A 15,797-nucleotide genomic window follows, 5' to 3' on the forward strand; every position below is an offset into this window, starting at 1 on the left:
ACCATTCAACTGAGTTTTATGAGGTGTCTTTTGATGTCTAATGCCCTGCAGTCTGCAAATACACATCAAATGGGCTACAATGTTTACCAACATTATAAGTGTGAATCCATTTCAACTTCTTTCCCGATTCTCTCTCAACTGAAGCCTAAAACACTTCAAACACATCAAGCACCTAATCCTTGGATTTTAAAGCATAAACTCAAAGTTTCATGGAATGGTTGTCATCAATAAAAGTAACAAAATAAAGTGCACCACCATGTGTCCTTACCTTCATTGGACCGCAAACATTTGAGTGTATCAATTCAAGTAAATCTATTTTTCTGGAAGGAATATGGTTCTTGAAAGAAACCCTTTTCTACTTCCCCAGCCAAGTAGTGAACAAATCTTTTCAGCTTTGCACATTTCAACCCTGACAGCAAATTCTTCTTAGCCAAACAATAGAGTCTTTTCTCACTAATGTGACTAAGACTTTTGTGCCATAGTTCTGATGAGTTGTCACCCTCAACCGCATTCACAGAATTTACAGAAATAGAAGCATTCATCAAGCATAAATTATAAAATTTATTGTCTTGGGCCACAACTAGATTACCTCTAGTAAGTCTCCATTGTCCATTGCCAAAGAAGGTACAATAGCCATCACCATCAAGTCTACTAGTAGAGATCAAATGCAGATGAACACCAGATGCATGCTTGACATCATTAAGTACCAACCTTGTTCCAATGTTGGTCTCTAAGCAAACAATCCACATGCCTCCTACCGGTACAATTGAGTCATTTCCCATTTTCAAGACCCCAAAATCATCAAGAGCATAAGATGTGAAGAAATCCTTCCTTGAAGTCACATGAAAAGAGGCACCGCTATCAACCACCCAACTTGTCTCATGACAAGCAATATTAATCACATTATCATCATAGACAAGAACAACATCATTTGCAACAATCGTGGTAACAAACTTATTATTTTCATGATCCTTCTTCTCTTTCTTATCACCGCCACTCTTATTTTCTATCTTCCATTAATAGCAATATTTTTTAATATTGCCAATCTTACCTTGACTTGCTTCGACTTTTATTACCCCTTTCATTTTTTTTGTTTACTTCTCTCCCTATTTTCTGTAACAAGCACTTCAGATTGGGATGAACCCTAAGATCTTCTTCTCATTTCTTCATTCAAAACACTACTTTTGAGTCTTTGACAAGTTCCATGGTCACAGTACCATTAGGAGCAGAATTACCAAGTAAAACTCAAAAAGTTTCCCATGAATTAGGAAGAGTAGCAAGTATCCAAAGTCCTATAATCTCATCATCAAATTGTATGCCCACACCTGACAATTGATCAATAACTCCTTGAAATTCATTTAAATGATCAACCATGTAACTTCCTTCTTTATAGTTCAGCTGCATTATTTTTTTTAAGCAAAAACCATTTATTATTGTCGGTTTTTGAAGCATACAAATTTTCAAGTTTCTCCCACAAAGTTCAAGCATTTGTGCCATGTTGAATATGATTATACACATTCTCTTCAACAAAATGCCGGTAAATCCACAAACTTTCCTATGCTCAAAAATTACATTCCCTATCAATCTTGTATTCGGGTTTTTGAGTAGCAAAAACAGGTAAATGCAGAGCTTTCACAAATAGGAGATCTTTCATCTTATTACTCCACAACAAATAATTTGTGCCATTTAAATTTATCATCCTACTTGTGTTGATATCCATGTTTATACTAAGAATAAATCAACCTTTGCACCGATACCACTTTGTGAGGAAAGAAAGGCAACAAAACGATACCAACACAACGGATAAATCTTTCCCTACCAATAAACCAGTAAAAGCAAAATATCCAGCAATGAAAACCAATAATTTCAGCTAAAAATTCAACTGAGAATCTTCCAGAAGCCCATGAAAAATCACAACCAATAGAAACACAATTTCAACATGGAAAACCCCTTCAATGTGAAGGGTAAAAACCACAGGTCCTAAGGGACCCAATAAAAAATCTCCACTATAATTTAAGCAGCAAGTTTATAGCAGCTCAAACACCACAAAATGCTCACAAACTTGGAGCAAAAACAAATTCCCAAATAAATAGCAAAGAGTTTGCAGGAGATCGCCCAAAATGCAGCCACTGTTCCTTCCACAAAACCTGGGTCTGCAGAGCTCCAAAACAGATCTCCACTGTTCAGAACAAAGGTCGATGAGACTTGAACATGCTATCAAAATTTCAGCAAAATCAGACCACAAATGACCTTCCGATCGATCGCTTGATCAAAACTGCTCTGACAGAAATTCTGCAGCTCCTCTCTATTTCAAGAACAGCTGCAGCCACTTTTTTTTTTTTTTGCCTCTCTCCAGCCGTGCCTTACAAATAGCCAGCCCTAATAGGCTTCCAGAAAATAAAAACTTGGGCTGCTTTTAAAAATTGGGCTGGACCTAACACCAACATGGTACTGCCCACCATCCAAAGAGACCTAACAAAAAGTACATAAGAAATCCCCTTTCAATCTCTTTTCCATCATAGTTAATAAAGCACTGCAAATTCACTAGTTCCCATTGTCCCTTCTTAGCATGACTTTACCACCATCCAAACGAACTTGCTTACCTGCCAAATCAGCTAATCACAAACTCATTTTATCCAGAAAACGTTGAAGATGAGACCCAGGGGTGGCAAATACCAGCCTCAGTGTGCTCAATCATGTCTCTTTTCTCACTTATTCCATCATTCTCAAAAATAGAAGTCACTCTATTCACTGGAGAGGAAGGCTTTGGAAATTTCACCCAACAAATCAAAAGAATCATAAGCATCAACACTCCAAGAACCTCTGAGTGTCAAGAGTTCCATAACCGTCAGACACCAACACTCGTCTGACACTTGTCAGCCCGATGCTTGTCAATCCAATACTTTCCCAACACCTGTCAGAAATTAAATAATTAATTTAATTTTCTAACACAGCTCTGACACTTCCATACACTTCCCAATGCATTAACTTCCTCAGATGGCCCCACTTGTCTTTTGTGTTTTTCTTGTAATTTTTCACTAGATTACTATTCGTTCTTAGAACAATGTTTTTCTTGCTCCTTACTGTCAGTTGCTTAATTTTTATTGTTAGGTGATTTCATTATTTGCTATACTTTTTATGATTATGCTACAGATCTGATGATACTTTTATAGATGTCTAATATCAAATAATAATATATGAATGCAGATTGAAGATGGAATTTTTTTTTGTTAATAGCATGCTTATTAATAATGCCCATAATTTATGATAAAATTACTTAACCACAATATTTACCCTCTTAAAGTAAAAAACAATACTAAATAACCTACATACATATTTTGTTTAATTAAATAAATGACGTATCCTTGCCGTGTTATATTCTCATTTTTTAAAAATTTCCATATCATTAGATCGGTATCGTGTCATGCCCATTTCACTTGTCAGTGTTGGTGCTTCTTAGATCTGATATCACGAACCTCATCCATAAGTAACCCTCCGTGAAAATCAAAATCACTATCCAGCGCACACTCAGCACGATACATCACCCCATCCATCCCCACCTTTGCCTTACTAAATCTCGCACCATCCCGATCTCTTTCCTGATCAGCAATAAAATTTAACTTTGCCTGAACTTTCTGCTTCCTTGAAACCTATGCCTAACAACCATCCTCCATACAAACTCCTTTCGAAAACTCATCAATATTCAAAACATTCCGCCCCCTGCTCCCAGACCACTAGAAAAAAGCTCATGATGCCCACTCACACTAACATCTCTGGCCAGAGAAGACATGCCACGAACCTGTTTTTCCTTCACCAGCACATCTGGCCTGAAGCCAGACCTGTAGTACCCATCCTCTCTGAAACCCTCTGCTGCACAGGCTCAACTACACTCCCATCCTCTAGTGATATTTGTGGGGCTTGAGATGAACTCTTTTTACGCCCTCTCCACAAGGATATTGGACCCCTGAATTCTGTTGGACAGCAGTATGGGCCTGCTAAAAAAAGCAACAGATATCCCTGGAACCTTTAAAGAAGAAGCATCCAATCTCCCTGGCTATACAAAGAAGCATCATCAAATCTACTTGACATCTGTGAAAAGCAGCTAATCTCACATTCTCCAGTGACAATGCAGTCCCATTCAAGCCAGATAATTTCCCTCATGTTTTAGAAATATTAATCCGAGCCTGATCACATCTTTTGCCATCTTTGCAAATGAGCCATATCACCCTTAAAAACCCCTGGACTCCAATCTTGACATCACACCCACTTGGCCACTCTTGAAGCCCTGAATATGGACTCATGAGCACCATTGGAAGGATGGGTTTGACTAATGGGGGTAATGAGCTGGCCCACAGAAATGACCAACAAAAGGTTACTTCCCAATGACTAAGCCAAATGTACCCGTAATATTAAGAATCGCTTGCCCAAAACACTCCAAATTTCACTCTCAGCTGCACATGCAACACCCCCCCCCCCCCTCTACCCGTACTAACCCTACCGTTTCTGTAACCTCCTGAATCACCAGCTGCTGTCACTCCAGCATGCGCCAATTGGAAACCCCATAGTTCCCACATCACCACTCGCCCTTCTCTGCCTCTGAACTACCAGCAGTCACCTCCTTCCATCTCTGGCAAACATGAGTCCCTGCAGATTGAACCACAACCTTTGCCTGTCACTTGGTCATCTTCTCCAAACACAATCTCCTGCAACACTAGCATATACCTCCGCCAACACAAATTGTAAGTTTTTTCTTCAATCAACAATGATTTTTGGAGGTTCTCCTCCGTACTCAGTTCTGATTTCGGAACAACCAGTCATAGGAAACAAAGAAACCATGAAAAAAGTGAGGGAAATTCTCAAAAAAGAATCCACTATAATGTTGATATATTAAGAGAAAACCAAGAAGAAAGCCCAATGAACCCATGCATATGAAAATTAGAACCAGAAAAAAGTGTGCATATATTAGGGCAGCTTATTTACAGTAACCTCAACTTTAAGTACCATTTATGTCAATATTATCTACTCTCCATGGAAAGGCTTACTGTAGCAACATGCCTCTTGGCTGAATTAATAGAAAGAATTTAAGAATGTAGCAAGCAGCTCACTTAAAGTGGAATTCAAGGAAAATTTCAACCACGGTATTCGATACTTTGGTAGCATAGTGAACAAGACAAATATGTTAGTACGCACCGAATAAACACAGGGCAGACATGAACAGAAGTTAAAGCTTGATACTTAAGCTTTTAGGTAAAGTGGTAATTTAACATGGTACTAGAGCTGGTTACTAGGAGATCCTAGGTTCTAGTATTATTGCCCGCATTTATTGTGTGGTGTTTAAAAATTATTGTATTATCTGTAATGGGTGTTACATATCATGTTGGGCTGCATGTGCGGGGGAGTGTTAAAGCTTCATATACATTGTTGGCCCACAAAATAACAGCTTAAGCTTTTAGGTAAAGTGGTATTCTAACAATAGAGAACTACAAATAAGAAGGCCAAAGAAAAATTAAACCCTTTCCAAGTAAAGTTTTTAATCATCCACAGAAAAATTAAAATTAAAACTCATTTTTATCCTAATTGAAGAAACATCGGCCATTAGATGCTCAGTAAAAAAGAGAATCAATCTGCTAACATGTTTTCAGGGAAAGGGATTGAAGCACAACAATGATAGTACCCATTTTCATCAAACACAAACCTTTGCGAAAGGTGGGCTTCACGTATCAGATATTGTCCCCATTCCTCAGTTCCATATTGCTTGGCAATGCCTCGTGCATCAAAGGAATCAAACTTTTTAGACCTTTTCTTCCTGCACAATTCCAATTCCATATGTCAGCCACACAATATAGAAGTGAGAAGCAGAACTTAAGTGGTTAAGAACATCGCAGCATTGGCAGGTGCATAAGCACCAACATAAACACGAAGCAAAGAAGAGACTGACAGCACCTTTTCCTATGCCTTGCATTCATAACGGTCGCATGCAACTGCAGTTTGAAAAATAAAATTTTATATTGTCAGACCAAATCCCAAGATCTAGCAGCAGAAGTCAGTACCTTTTTTTTTAAACGCAAATAACATAGCTAAATGTGCGCAGTTTGTCAGTGTGCTGGGGCAGCAGAGTTGGGTTAAAGTATATGTTATGTCCATTATGAACAATATGAACAGCATGAAAAAAATCTCTCAGGAGTGTTGGACTTTTGACATGCAATTCATGTGGTGATAGTGGCATGAACTGCAGTTTGATAAAACAACAAAGCCTTATTATTAGTATTTTTAAGGTCAAACCCTAAGATATCTAAGTGCAGAAGTCAAGAAAATTTTAATAAAAAACACTGTGAGGCTTGTCCATAGTTGACTCATACATAGATACATTAGGGGCCATAAGTTGGGAATTTTAAATTCTCCAAAATTGGACCAGAAATCTTTCTGTATTCATGCTTGGATGATGAGCTGATGGCTAGACAATACTTTGGTGCCTAAGCAATTTCTTTTCGCATATTTGCATAAAAGAAAATAATAATAAATCAATATGATAGTACTTTGGTGCGGGTTGCCCTTTTTGTATTTTGGTAGTACTTTGGTGCCTAAACAATGCAATATGCAACAATTACAACCAACACTCTGTTCTCAAATTAGCCTCACTTCCCCTTTCCCCTTTCCTCCCAGTCCCACTCTTGATAATAATAAATAAAAAAAACACCATATATCCCTGTTGTATTGAAGGAAGAATTGTCTACATTCGTTTGCAAAGCCTTAAACTCTATAAAGTGAGGGCTTTCTTCTCCCAGCAGTGACTCCTAGAACCTATTAGTGCAGCGCTAATAGTTTTATGCCTTCTTATATCCGTTGCTTTGATTAATAGGCCTCAAACAAAATTTGAGTCCCTAACTGTCTAGCTCTAATTTCACCTATTTTCCAATATCTTCCCCCAACCCAACCCTAAATGTACTTTCCTCATTTTTCACTACTTGTTCTGCATCAATTTGTATCTATAAAAGCGTAAAATTGCCCCTTTGCCCTAGATTGTTGAAATGATCAAACTCAAACTCACATATGCATAATAATTAAATTCAGTATTAATTATACTATGTTTGTATTCTGGAAAGAGGCCAATGTTGGTGGTGCGTGCTGGGATTGGCCATAGAGACATATAGTAGGTCTCTACCAATCCCAAGCTTGGGATGTTCCTGAGAGTTTTGGCTTGGTGGGCTTGAGTCAGAATTCGCTAAAGGGGATCCCCACCCTTTAGCCTTTACTTAAGTTGCTCAAGCATCTGCATGGCACGTGTTCCCTTTTATTTCCTCTCATCCTTACCATGTGTCAGGACCGTATTTGCTAAAAAATCCGTCTTTTTCATTAATTAAGGCATGACATGCCAATCTATTATTGGAAGTGACACCTTGCAACATTCTAACTTTCCCCAATAAATACCCCGAGCTATTCTTTAAAGAGGAGCTTTTTGAGACTCGAAAAATCAAGCCCTCTCTCTCTCTCTCTCTCTCTCTATATATATATATATATATAGATCTCTTTATCTCTCTCCCTTTCTGTCTCCCTCTCTCTCACCCCCTCACTTGGATTCCCACTAGTTCAAGAACCCTTCAGCCATCAGAATATCTTCCCCTGCCACAGTCCACACCTGAGCTTCTTGGGAATTGCTTGGTTCTCCTCTCTGGGCCCTCTCCAGAATATTTATTACTTGTGCGAAACAGGGATCTCCTCCCTTCTCAAGAACACCCCTTCCACAGTATTAAAACAAGTTCTGCCATGATCTCACACTGTGGGAGAACCCACATGCCTACAGTGACATGTTGGGAGAGGATAATGATATATCTTAAAAGAAAAAGTGCATCAAGATACATAAAACCAGAAACTTAATAGTGAGTTCTGTAATTTTCAACAGGATAGCTTAACCAGTGTTCATTATACTCAAAAGTTCAGAGAATTAACGATCAGATGTGGGGCAGTTGAGGATTAGATGACCATATCTTGCTTTAAGAATGACCTCAAATATGAAATTCAAAAAAGATGTCTTAGGCATAATTAGTTGATCCAGAAGCTGCTATTGAAGTGGCTGCAAGTGGGAGAAATTCCTAAGGTTCAACAGCTTTCTGCAGCTACAGGCAGCCAATAAAGCTACCAAGACAAGCTAAGATGCAAACCAGAAAGCTTAAAGTCTCAGACAGGTGATTCCATCGCAAAAGCTGCATTTTGAGAAGCCAAAACTAACAGAACAGCATGCAGGAAATCGTAGGTAGCAAGAAAATCAATTAGCATGGTGCAAACTGCCATTCACGCGTATTATTCACCGCCTATTTCTTTGAGTTATTTATTTTACTTCAGATCTTATTATAGTGGTAAAAGGGAAGACCAGTGCACAAAGCTCCCGCGTATGCAGGGTTCGGGGAAGGGGCGGACCACAATGGATCTATAGTACGCAGCCGTACCTTGCATTTTTGCAAGAGGCTGTTTCCATGCCTCGAACCCGTGACCTCTAGATCACACAGCGACAACCTTACCGTTGCGCCTAAGCTTCCCTTCAGATCTTATTATAGTGGTACATCAACAACAACAAAACAAAGCCTTAGTCCCACTAAGTGGGGTCGGCTATATGAATCCTTTTCCGCCAATTTATGCGATCATGGACCATTTCTTTTGATAGATTCAAGGATATTAAATCTTTACTCACTATCTCCTCCCAAGTTATTTTAGGTCTACCCCTACCCCTTCTACTGCCCCCCACAATAACTAAGTCACTCTTCCTCACAGGTGCACTATAAGGCCTACGTTGCAAGTGTCCATACCATCTGAGCCGTCCCTCCCTTATCTTATCTTCTATAGAAGCAACACCTAACTTACCACAAATATATTCATTTCTTAATTTATCTTTCAATGTTATATCACTCATCCATCTAAGTATCCTCATCTCGGCAACTTTTACTTTTTGGATATTATGTTTCTTCGTCGCCCAACATTCCGATCCATATAGCATAGCTGGTCTTATAGCTGTCCTATAAAACTTCCCTTTCAATTTTAAGGGTATTCTACGATCACATAGCACACTTGAAGCACTTCTCCATTTTACCCAACCTGCTTTAACTCTATGCATTACATCATCTTCAATTTCTCCTTCAACTTGCATAATAGATCCAAGGTATCGTAATCTATAAGTGCTATTTATTTCTTTATCATCAAGTTTAACTTTGTCTCCAATATTCCTCCTATCATTACTAAAATTACATTTCACATAATCTGTTTTATTTCTACTTATCCTAAAGCCTCTAGATTCCAAAGCTTCTCTCCATAATTCTAACTCAGTCTCTACTCCATCCCTAGTTTCGTCAATTAATACAATATCATCTGCAAACAACATACACCATGGAACTTCCTTTTGAATACTCCTAGTCAATTGGTCTATTACTAAAGCAAAAAGATAAGGACTCAAAACAGATCCTTGATGTACACCTATGGTAATTGGAAATTCTCTAGTTTCTCCATCTATAGTCCTTACACTAGTCATTACTCCATCATACATATCCTTAATGACATCAGTATACTTACAACATATACCCTTTTTTTCTAAAACCCACCATAGAACTTTCCTAGGTATCTTATCATACGCTTTCTCAAGGTCAATAAATATCATATGCAAGTCCCTCTTCTTTTCCCTAAACTTTTCCATTAATTTTCTTAAAAGATAAATAGCTTCTGTGGTAGATCTCTCAGGCATAAAACCAAATTGATTTTCTGAGATCTTCGTTTCTAACCTTAATCTTTGTTCAACTACTCTTTCCCATAGTTTCATCGTATGACTCATAAGTTTAATTCCACGATAGTTATTACAATTTTGACTATCTCCTTTATTTTTGTATATAGGTATTAAAGTGCTTTTCCTCCATCCATCTGGCATTTTCTTAGTTTTTACAATTGTATTAAATAAATTAGTTAACCATATAATTCCATTATCACCCAAGCATCTCCAAACTTCAATTGGGATGTTATCTGGTCTCATAACTTTCCCATTTTTCATCTTTTTTAGTGCAAACTTAACTTCGTTAACTCTAATTTTGCGAATAAATCTTATATTTTTAGTCTTTTCCTCATTTGACAATTCTAAGTTTAAGTCTTCTATTTGGTTTTCTTTAAACAACTTACTAAAGTAACTTTACCATCTTTCTTTAATATCTTCGTCCTTAACCAAGACAATATCATCCTCACTTTTTATGCATTTTACATTTCCTAAGTCCTTGCTCTTCTTTTCTCTAGCTTTAGCAAGTTAAGTTTAAATATATCTCTTTCCCCTTCTTTTGTACCTAATCTATCATACAAACTATTAAATGATCTATATTTAACTTCACTAACAGCCCTTTTTGCATCTTTTCTTGTTTCCTTATATTTTTCAAAGTTATCTCTATTTCCACATTTTTGCCACGTTTTATACCAAATTCTTTTTGTCTTTATGATTTTTTATACATCTTTATCCCACCACCAACTTTCTTTGCTATTCGAGAACCTTCCCCTTGATTCACTTAAAATCTCTTTTGCTATCTTTTTAATAGAGCTAACTAATTTATTCCAAAGAGTATTTGTATCTATCCCATCCTCTAAGGTCCAATCCCCATCTTTGATCATTTTATCTTTAAATTTTATTATATTTTCTCCTTTTAGGTTCCACCATCTAGTTCTCCTACACTGGTTTATTTTATCATTTTTCTTTCATTTTTTAATACATATATCTAACACTAAGACTTTATGTTGTGTGGTTACGCTTTCACCTGGAATAACTTTACAATCCTTGCATGATAAACGATCCACCTTCCTAGTTAAAAAAAAAATCTATTTGACTTTTATTTTGTCCACTTTTAAAGGTTATTAAGTGTTTTTCTCTCTTCTTAAAGCAAGTATTCATTATACTAAAATCATATGACATAGCAAAGTCTTAGATCATCTCCCCAGACTCTTTTTTGTCTCCATGTCCATATCCTCTATGTATCCTCTCATAATTTTTATTATCTCTTCCAACGTGTCCATACAGATCTCCTCCTATAAATATTTTCTCAGTCCCTAGTATGCCTTGTATAATACTATCCATATCTTCCCAAAATTGTCTCTTAAGATTTTCTGCTAAGCCAACTTGAGGAGCATAAGCACTAATGATATTTATTATCTCTTGTCCTAATACCATCTTGATTTTTATAATTCCATCCCTTACTCTAGTTACATCCACAACGCTATATTTTAAGTTTTTGTCTATAATAATGCCTACTCCATTCTTATGTTTTTCTTTTCCAGTGTACCAAAGTTTAAATCCTGATTTATCGATTTCTCTAGCTTTCTCCCCCACCCACTTAGTTTCTTGAAGGCAAATTATATTAATTCTTCTTCTAATCATTTGTATCCACAATTTCCATGCTTTTACCCGTAAGTGTCCTTATATTCCAATTTGCTAATCTAATCCTAGTTTCCTGAACTAACGTCTTTACCTGCCCACTTCCAGAATGAAGCAGGAACCCTCGCATAATTGACACCGTACCTGGGCGCCAACACGGCGCGTCGCTTCGGGGCGACGACCTAGATCTTATTATAGTGGTACTTTTATTAATTATTTTGAGTCATTATGGGTCATCAATTTTATTTGGCGAGTTATCTATGGTCAAGATGGATGAGATTAATTGTTTTTAGGGTTAAGCTAGCGAGAGTCCTATCTAACCCTTGTATTGAATTTCAATGAATATGGAAGGAGAATTGACTACATTTGTTGCAACTTGCAAATTCTTAAATCAAATTTTCTTCTATTCCTCAATTTCTCCACAAACAGTGCCCAAAATATATTTTCCTAATTTTCACATACTTTTCTTGCACATTAAGTCTGCTAATTTTTCCAAAAATGAAAAATTCAAAAGAGGGAGTAATGCTCAAAAAGATGTGCTCCAACATAGCCATGCAAAAACCAATGACCAAAGTTTGTATTAAAAGGAAAAACTGAAAGATAATTGGGTTACTTGATTTTTCTTTTGTCGCATCTTGCATCCCTCTCTTGGGTGCGAAATGTGGCACAAGACTGAATAGCTTAAGAAATGGTTTTCTTTGAAAAATCCCCAGAAAAGAAAGAGGGAGGCAAGAGCAGATTGCAGCTCATACCTGATAGGCTATGGGCTTCTACACAGGTTCTATACAGTGGTACATTTTCAGACCCAGAAATGAAATTCTTGATGCCATGAGGCTGTGGAGAGGAATTCTGAATTTGTGACGGTAGCTTCACAGCTTATTTGTTTAGGTCAGCAAAGGAAATAGCCTAGCTATAATTATTAGTTGATGCTCCTGTCTCAAAACCTTGATTCAATGCATCTTACATAGAACCCCAACAAAACTCCATTCCAATCATGACAAAATCTAACTCCATCATGACAAAACCTCATTCACCTTATTATAAACCCCAATTTACTATTGGTAGGTCATAAGCCTAAGATATTATTGTTTTCATTTAAGAACAAACGAAATAGAACGTAATTTCACGACTTTCTTGGCAATGTTCTTTGAAAATACAATATATAATTGTGTTAGTTTATGTGTTATATGTATTTTGTTTTAAAAATATTATAGGGCAAAAGACACTCACCTCCCCCAAGGTTTGGCAAAAAGACAAAAGTCTTCCCTATGGTTTCAAAAATGTCACAGACCTCCCCTAAGATTTCACAATTGTCATAGACCTCCCCTAAAGTTTGCCAAAAAGACACAAGCTTCCTATAAAAAAAACGTCTCTTTGCAAAATACAAGGGGAGGTTTGTGTCTTTTTGGCAAACCTCCGGGGAGGTCCCTAGAATTCTTGAAATCTCAAGGGAGGTCATTGTCTTTTTACCAAACCTTAGGGGAGGTCATTGTCTTCTACCCAATATTATAATATAGTTTCTATTTCATGGTTTTAATTTTATACATATTTTCCAATAATTATGCCTGCTTCCTACTTTGTGCAACTATGAGAAATAGCACATGGAGGCTTTAATGGAGGGCCTCCTTGAAGCTGGCAGCAAGAAGATTAATAAAGAGAGCTGATAAAAAAAGGAGAAGAGAAGGGGTGTTATTATTAGATCAAGACAAGCATTCAGGCATGTGCACACTTAAAAATATGCATGCTAATTTGGAATATGAAAATATTTACAAGTAGCATCCAGCCCCTTCTAATCTTCATCTAAAATTCCATTGTACAAGTGTGCAACATGATGGCATGATACTGTTACGCTTTCTTCGAAGAACTCTAGTAGATGAGAAACTCATGAGCTAGTGTTGTCATCTCTCTCATGCAATAAACAACCAATTAAAAAAAAATTTCAACATGAGGGCAAAATGCATTGAAAAAAAAAAAGGCAGCAAAACAAAGGGTACACGACTCAACTCAACACAAAATAAATTTTTGCTACTGTGTTATGTACTTGAATCTCAGGTCATATCAACTGTGGAACTAAGACTAGCTCAAGAAAGGGAATTTTAAGGATTCATGATCCCCTGGATTAGCTAAAGGTTTTGTGTTAACTGTCAACCTAACATAATCCAACTTTCTCCAGCATTGATGCTCAGAGTGTAAAAAAATACAGCACTAAATGCAGCACTGGCAGAGTAGGAAAGCAAAATTAAGCAACAATTGGCATGCAATTTGAAAGCAAAAACATTCCAAAAACAAAGCGAAAATGCAATAGTTCCTATTCCAAAAGAATTTTACATAGAAACTTGGAGAGCAGCATTTTAAAATGTTAATAAATCCTTACAATGCAATCAGAACAAGAAAATATGCAAGATTTGTCATTCTAGGGGTTATGGACAATACAACTGTCAATATTTAATGAGAAAGAGAGAGAGTGAGTTTAAAGGTCATGTGTTTTACCTTTAACTTTTGTTGTGCATCTTTCTCAAGAACAAGACCAGTTTCAACATATGCATCAATAATAACTTCTACACAAGCTTAAGAAATTCAAAAGGGTATTTTAGAGTGAGAATAACAAACTAGCATTAAAATTGACAAGACGCATCATAACAAAATAACACTAAAGAAAATTTGGATACGACAAGCTTGTAAAAGTCGTTTTTCACTGCCAACTTCTTCCACAGGAGCATATAGAACACGGGCTTTGGATAAAGAACCTCGCATGCAATCCTAAAAAGTACATAAAGGACTATATTAGTGGGAGCCCAAGTCAAAATTATAAGAAATGAAAAAACAATGCCAAATTGATCCTCAACTAAACAACAGCTGAGGCAAGAAAAAAGCAGGAAAAAATATGTACTAAATCAAAATCAGGTGCATGCACATGTGAAAAATGTACTAGATAAGACGTGTGCATGCACAGACAAATACACACAAATCTTCAGCACAAGCACCTAGTTACCTCATAACAGCTCTGATGACAAGGCTTACAGAAAAGGGGAAAATGAATTAACCAGTACTACAAATAGAAAATTAATGAAATTTAGACAAAGTTAAAAGAAGGGGAGACCCCAAGCGCAGCTGGTATTTTGATGCAAGCATGAAGATGAATATGATAGTGACAGTCTGGCTGGAATGACTATTATACAATGAGATCTTGAAGACAGCAAAATACTTGGACAGTGATCAACATATTATCCTTCCACATAACGTAGATATAAAAAGGCTGTAGCAATCATCATGGGCTATGCTTTTGAAGCCTATTATGCATGCTATTAACAGAGGCAAAATACAATCAAGCGAATCAGTTCAACTTCAAGGCAAATTACAGTTTTAATCAACCTAAATAAAGCTTGTGATGAATTAAATCAAATTTGGAGGGCCCTTAAGGAGACTTCAAAAACAGAAATTGGCACAATGAAGGAAATTTACAACAGAATGACAAGTACCAAAATAATAATTGATGGGGAAAGGGGATTCAGCAAGCTTCATTAAATGTTAGGAGTTAGAACTGAGAACAGTTTCTATTCCTTTTTCCAAATTCAGCGCGAGCTAATTGAATAATTATTACAAGATGAGATTCATTTGCTCCAAAGAAGGAGCCAAAAAAAAGAAAGCATAAATCACAGTTAACAAGAGGTGGTGTTTTGATGGTGATGACCCAATGCGTAAACATACTCAACTAAAGAGAGCCCTCAATCCTGACTACTGTAGCATGATTGAATCAGATTTGAATTATTTTTACTATAATGCAATATTAGGCCATATTCCCACAAAGCAACCACATCTCTTTCCTCAACACCCTAACCGACATTTTTACCATGTATCTTGGCCCCATAGCGTGCCAAAACTGTGAATGATTCAGTTGACTAGACTTGAAACAACTAAAAAGAAGAAGAAGAAGAAGAAGAAAAAGAAGAAAGCGGAGCTAGACCCTGGGAGCTTTGTGAGGGATCATAAACAGATTGGAGATGAGGTCAAGAGGTTCAAGCAGTTGTACACAGAGAAGTGTCCACTGTCCGCTAGATGGCTTGAAAGACCTTTTGAAGTTGAAGCAATTAAAAAGTGGTTTTAGTAATGTACAGGGATAAGGCTTCAAGTCCTGATCGCTTTATGATGACTCTTTTTCAAAATAGTTGAGAGGTTGTGCCAGAGGACATTATGAGATTCTTTGAGGAATTTCATTGCAACGTAGGGGAGGTTGAGGACATGAAGAGGAGGGATTAGTACTTCAGCTGGACCTCAAGAAGGCTTATAACCTGGTGAATGGTTTTTTATTTTTTGGATAAAGTGATGGTTAGGAAAGGTTTTGGGTTGGTGTGAAGGAAGCGGATAAGGGGTTGTTTGAGTTCCACAAAAATGTGAGTATCATTAATGGTCA

At 37.0% G+C, this 15,797-nt stretch overlaps 1 protein-coding gene across 8 annotated transcripts in view; it reads right to left on the reverse strand.

Moving 5' to 3' along the window:
- LOC131157165 (uncharacterized) overlaps positions 1-15,797 on the reverse strand; it is an 87,478-nt gene that overhangs the window by 31,704 nt on the left and 39,977 nt on the right. For 4 of the 8 annotated variants that reach the window (XR_009137237.1, XM_058111109.1, XM_058111104.1 and 1 more), the window contains 5 exons: positions 14,379-14,435; positions 14,056-14,146; positions 13,877-13,944; positions 5,944-5,981; positions 5,696-5,806 (listed from right to left, as the gene is read on the reverse strand). Coding sequence is in view for 7 of the 8 variants with exons in the window: in XM_058111109.1 (XP_057967092.1) it covers positions 5,696-5,806; positions 5,944-5,981; positions 13,877-13,944; positions 14,056-14,146; positions 14,379-14,435 (365 nt within the window). In the remaining variant the exon portion in view is untranslated. Of the gene's footprint in view, positions 1-5,487; positions 5,807-5,943; positions 5,982-13,876; positions 13,945-14,055; positions 14,147-14,378; positions 14,436-15,797 lie in introns of those variants that run through there. The other 4 variants (XM_058111106.1, XM_058111110.1, XM_058111107.1 and 1 more) reach the window with 2 other exon arrangements.

This window comes from Malania oleifera, chromosome 6 (assembly GCF_029873635.1).
Source record: "Malania oleifera isolate guangnan ecotype guangnan chromosome 6, ASM2987363v1, whole genome shotgun sequence".
NCBI lineage: Eukaryota > Viridiplantae > Streptophyta > Magnoliopsida > Santalales > Ximeniaceae > Malania > Malania oleifera.